This window comes from Helobdella robusta (assembly GCF_000326865.2).
Source record: "Helobdella robusta unplaced genomic scaffold HELROscaffold_24, whole genome shotgun sequence".
In the NCBI taxonomy this organism is placed as follows: Eukaryota; Metazoa; Annelida; class Clitellata; order Rhynchobdellida; family Glossiphoniidae; genus Helobdella; species Helobdella robusta.
In genome coordinates, this window is record NW_008704261.1 from 348134 (window position 1) to 352042 (window position 3909).

The following is a 3909-nucleotide window of genomic DNA, read 5'->3' on the forward strand; positions in this document are numbered from 1 at the left end:
GTTGTTTACGATTTTTTTGTTATCATCATCATCGTCGTCGTCGTCGTCATTTTCAATTATTAAATAACTCACAACGGTTTCTGTGTTGTTGTTATTGTTGGCGTTGTTGTTGTCTTTGCTTGCCTTGATGTCTTTGCTGTTGTTGTTGTTTTCATTGTTTGCTATGATGTCATTACCGTTGTTGTTGTTGTTGTAATTTGCGCCCATTTTATTGTTGACGTCATTGTTATTAATCATATTAGCATTGGTGTTACCCGATCTATTGCTGTGACGACTCTGATTTCGGCTGTTGTTGTTGCTTTTGTTGATGTCGTTGATTATGTTGCTGTTGTTGTTGTTATTGTTGTTTTTAAGATTATTATCATTAGTCTCTTCGTTATTTTTGTTAATGTAATTAATTTTATTTTTGTTGATGTTTTCATTTTTGTTGAACAAATTGTTGTAACTTTCAATATAACTCTTGACTCTGTTGTTCCGTCCTATTGTCTGATTGTTGTAACTGATGTTGTTGTTGTTGTTGATGATGTTGTTGTTGATGTTGTTGTTGTTGTTGATATTGTTTATGTTGATGTTATCATCGTTATTAATGTTCTCTCTTCTGATCAACAAAGGCGGTTCTTTATTCTTGGAGGCTAGATTCGTTGTTGTTGTTTTTATTCTATCCCGTAGACTCATCCAAGCTGGATTATTGCGTTTGATTGCAGGGCTGTTGTTGTTGCTGTTGTTGTTGTCATCGTTGATAATTTTATATCTGTTGTTGTTGTTGCTGCTGCTGTTGGTGTTGTTGTTGATGCTGCTGTTGTTGTTCGTTTGTTTGAAGAGAGCATGTAATTTAGATAACGTCGATTGCTCTTTATAAGTATCATTCGATATATGGGAGACATCTGTGCTACATATGTTGTTGTTTTTGTTGCTGTTGTTCTTGTTGCTGTTACTGTTGTTGTTGCTGCTCTTGTTGTTGTTGCTATTATTATTACTGTTGCTGTCATCCATTATGTTAGTTGATGTTATTGTTGCTGCTGATGTTGTTGTTGCTATTGTTGTTGCTGTTGTTGTTGATGATGTTGTTGTTGTTGGTGTTGTATTGTTTTTTTGCTTTGGCTTTTAACGTTTTAATACATATTTTCTGTATGTAATTACTATTTATATTGTTTTATGAAGATGACGACGAAGACGACAATGATGATAATGATATTGACGATGATGATGACGACGATGATAATGATGATGGTGATGATTGTACCATCAAATATGATGAAGATTGACAAGCTGAGGTTGAAGATGACGATGACAAAAAGTAGATAAACCATATGATTAATATTAATGCCAACGTAGAATATGAAGAAGAAGACGACGACGATGATAAAATGGTGATAATATTTAATGATGTATATTAAAATATAATTATACATACAATACTAACAATTGTATTTTTTCTAATTCGTTTGTATAGTCTGTTGAGTTAAGGTAATTATGAATGCATTATCATATGTATTTTATATATACATATATATGAGTGTATATCTGTGTGTGTGTGTGTATGTGTGTGAGTGAGTGTATGTATTATATATATATATATCTTCACAGTCAAACAATAAAATTCTGACTGAACATTGCTGAAGTCCAAGATTTCTTATACAATATTATCACGTAGGTGTATATGTTTCTCTCTCTCTCTCTCTCTCTCTCTTTCTTTTTCTCTCTCTCTTTTTCTCTCTATCTTTCTCTTTTCTATCTTTCTGTATATATATATATATATATATATATATATATATATATATATGTATATATATATATATCACACTCATTTGATTGTTTAGGCTGCTATTGTTTAGTTGTCGTGTCACATGATGATGATGATGATGATGATGATGATGATGATATGGTGGTAATGATGATGATATGGTGGTGATGATGATGATGATGTGGCGGTGGTGATAATGATGGTGATGATGATGATTTTCACGATTATTATTTTGCGTTAATTTTTTTTCTGGTACTGCTAATTAATTTTTTGTAGAATAATACCATCGTTTGGTTATATTAATCAATTCATCAATTAATTTGTCAATTGCTTTAAATTATATTCACATACAAACATACATACATACATACATGCATACATACATACATACATACATACATACATACGAAACGAAATTTTATTTGATTCCCAAAATTAATAGAATTAATTATAAGAATGCAGGCTGACTGTAATCGAGCCCACTAATTGAGCTCATCTAGCACAGCCACCTTTACATAAATGTCTATATTTTGTCAAGATTTTAACAATGATGTTCATACATTAAAAATATATGTTCAAATTAAGTATAGTCCAAACATAAATATTAGTTCATTATAATATAGTTAGTTACATTAAATAACTGAAAATCTGAAATAAAATAATTCAAAATGTAATTTCTATGTAAAATGTAACTTTTAAATGTAATTATTTTTTTTCCAAAGATTGTAAGTCATCGTATCATTTTTTATCGAGTAGCTGATGCAAATGACCAGTTTCTAACTCGCACATGTTCAGACCAGGTACATTCCTTGTTAATCATATCCGAGTACTTGGCATCCACACAGAGTCAAAAGGAAGTGGAGGGCTGCGAATCATCTGGCTTGACACCATTTTTGTCTTTTTTGAACGCAGGGAAACATGAAACTACTTCCACCTGACTTAACCTGAGATGATCAACTACATCTGACGCCACACATTTTGTCACGTTGCCGATATGAAATATTCTGTTTTGAAAAACTAATTTATTTGCCGTAATCTTCGATTCCGTTGGTGCACGAGAGCCTACAACTAGCCTCGGCACAGAATTAGAATTATCATTACGATTCGGATGATTGTTTCTTTTTTTGCGCTTAACTAAAACAAAATTGTCACATTCCGAATCACTTTCAATTGTAGACTTTATTGAATTTAATGGCAAATCACTTTTTTTCTGTACTAAAATTTTGCTGTGCGTACCTGTAACTGTAATGGCTTTGTTTACATTTACCGGTGAAATTGTTTTCAACGAATTCGTATCAACGTTTTCTGCATTTATTACAAGTTGTTTCTCAACCAGCTGCTGTACGCTCTTTTGAATTCCATTAAGCAAATTAGTTTGGCTATCAAGCTGTTCAAAAATGGCTGGTTTAATGTTTAATCTTTTCGAAATCCATATCAACATTATAATAAAAATGTCTGTTGCAAAGAGTTGTTCTAATAAGAGTATTGGTTACGAAATATGAATGAAAATCATCCTGATAATCATTATCAAAAATAAATTTGACAGAGTCCACCAATTCTGAAATATGTTTCGCTTTTTCACAATTCTTTGAAAATTCCGGCAGAATTAATTCAATTGACTCTCCATCTTCTCGGCCTCCGTTAACAACAATTTTTTACTTGCAACCACATCCTCAACTTTGAAATATTTATATAAAGAAATTTTCAACTGATTATCTTTCAAACTGTCACCGCAATTCCATTATACATACATACATACATACATACATACACACACACACACACACACACACACACACACACACACACACACACACACACACACACACACACACACACACACACACACACACACACACACATACATACATACATACATACATACACACACACATACATACATACATACATACATGCATATGATAATGATGATGGTGACGACGATGATGATGATGACGATAACGATTATGATAATGATGATGATGAAAATGATGACTATGACAACAATATTGGTGGTTATACACACAACATTCATAAATTTATGTTCTCCGAACATACAAAAGTCAAATAAGTTTAGCCACACACATTCAAATTATCTTTCTCACACACACACATACACACACGCGCGCGCACACACACACACACACGCACACTTTACATTTATT

General features: G+C 32.2%; 2 protein-coding genes across 2 annotated transcripts in view; both read right to left on the reverse strand.

Annotated features, from left to right (window-relative positions):
• HELRODRAFT_172532 (hypothetical protein) overlaps window positions 1–993 on the reverse strand; it is a gene marked incomplete at both ends in the record, with an annotated part of 4401 nt that extends 3408 nt beyond the window's left edge. Inside the window, one exon of the mRNA XM_009019207.1 lies at window positions 73–993. Within this exon, the coding sequence (XP_009017455.1) occupies window positions 73–993 (921 nt within the window). The remainder of the gene's footprint in view (window positions 1–72) is intronic.
• A 1598-nt stretch (window positions 994–2591) lies between these two features.
• HELRODRAFT_172533 (hypothetical protein) lies at window positions 2592–3185 on the reverse strand (the record flags this gene model as incomplete). Its single annotated transcript, XM_009019208.1, has 1 exon — window positions 2592–3185. The coding sequence occupies one exon, from the start codon at window positions 3183–3185 to the stop codon at window positions 2592–2594; it is 594 nt and encodes a 197-aa protein (XP_009017456.1).
• Window positions 3186–3909: the final 724 nt, after the last annotated feature.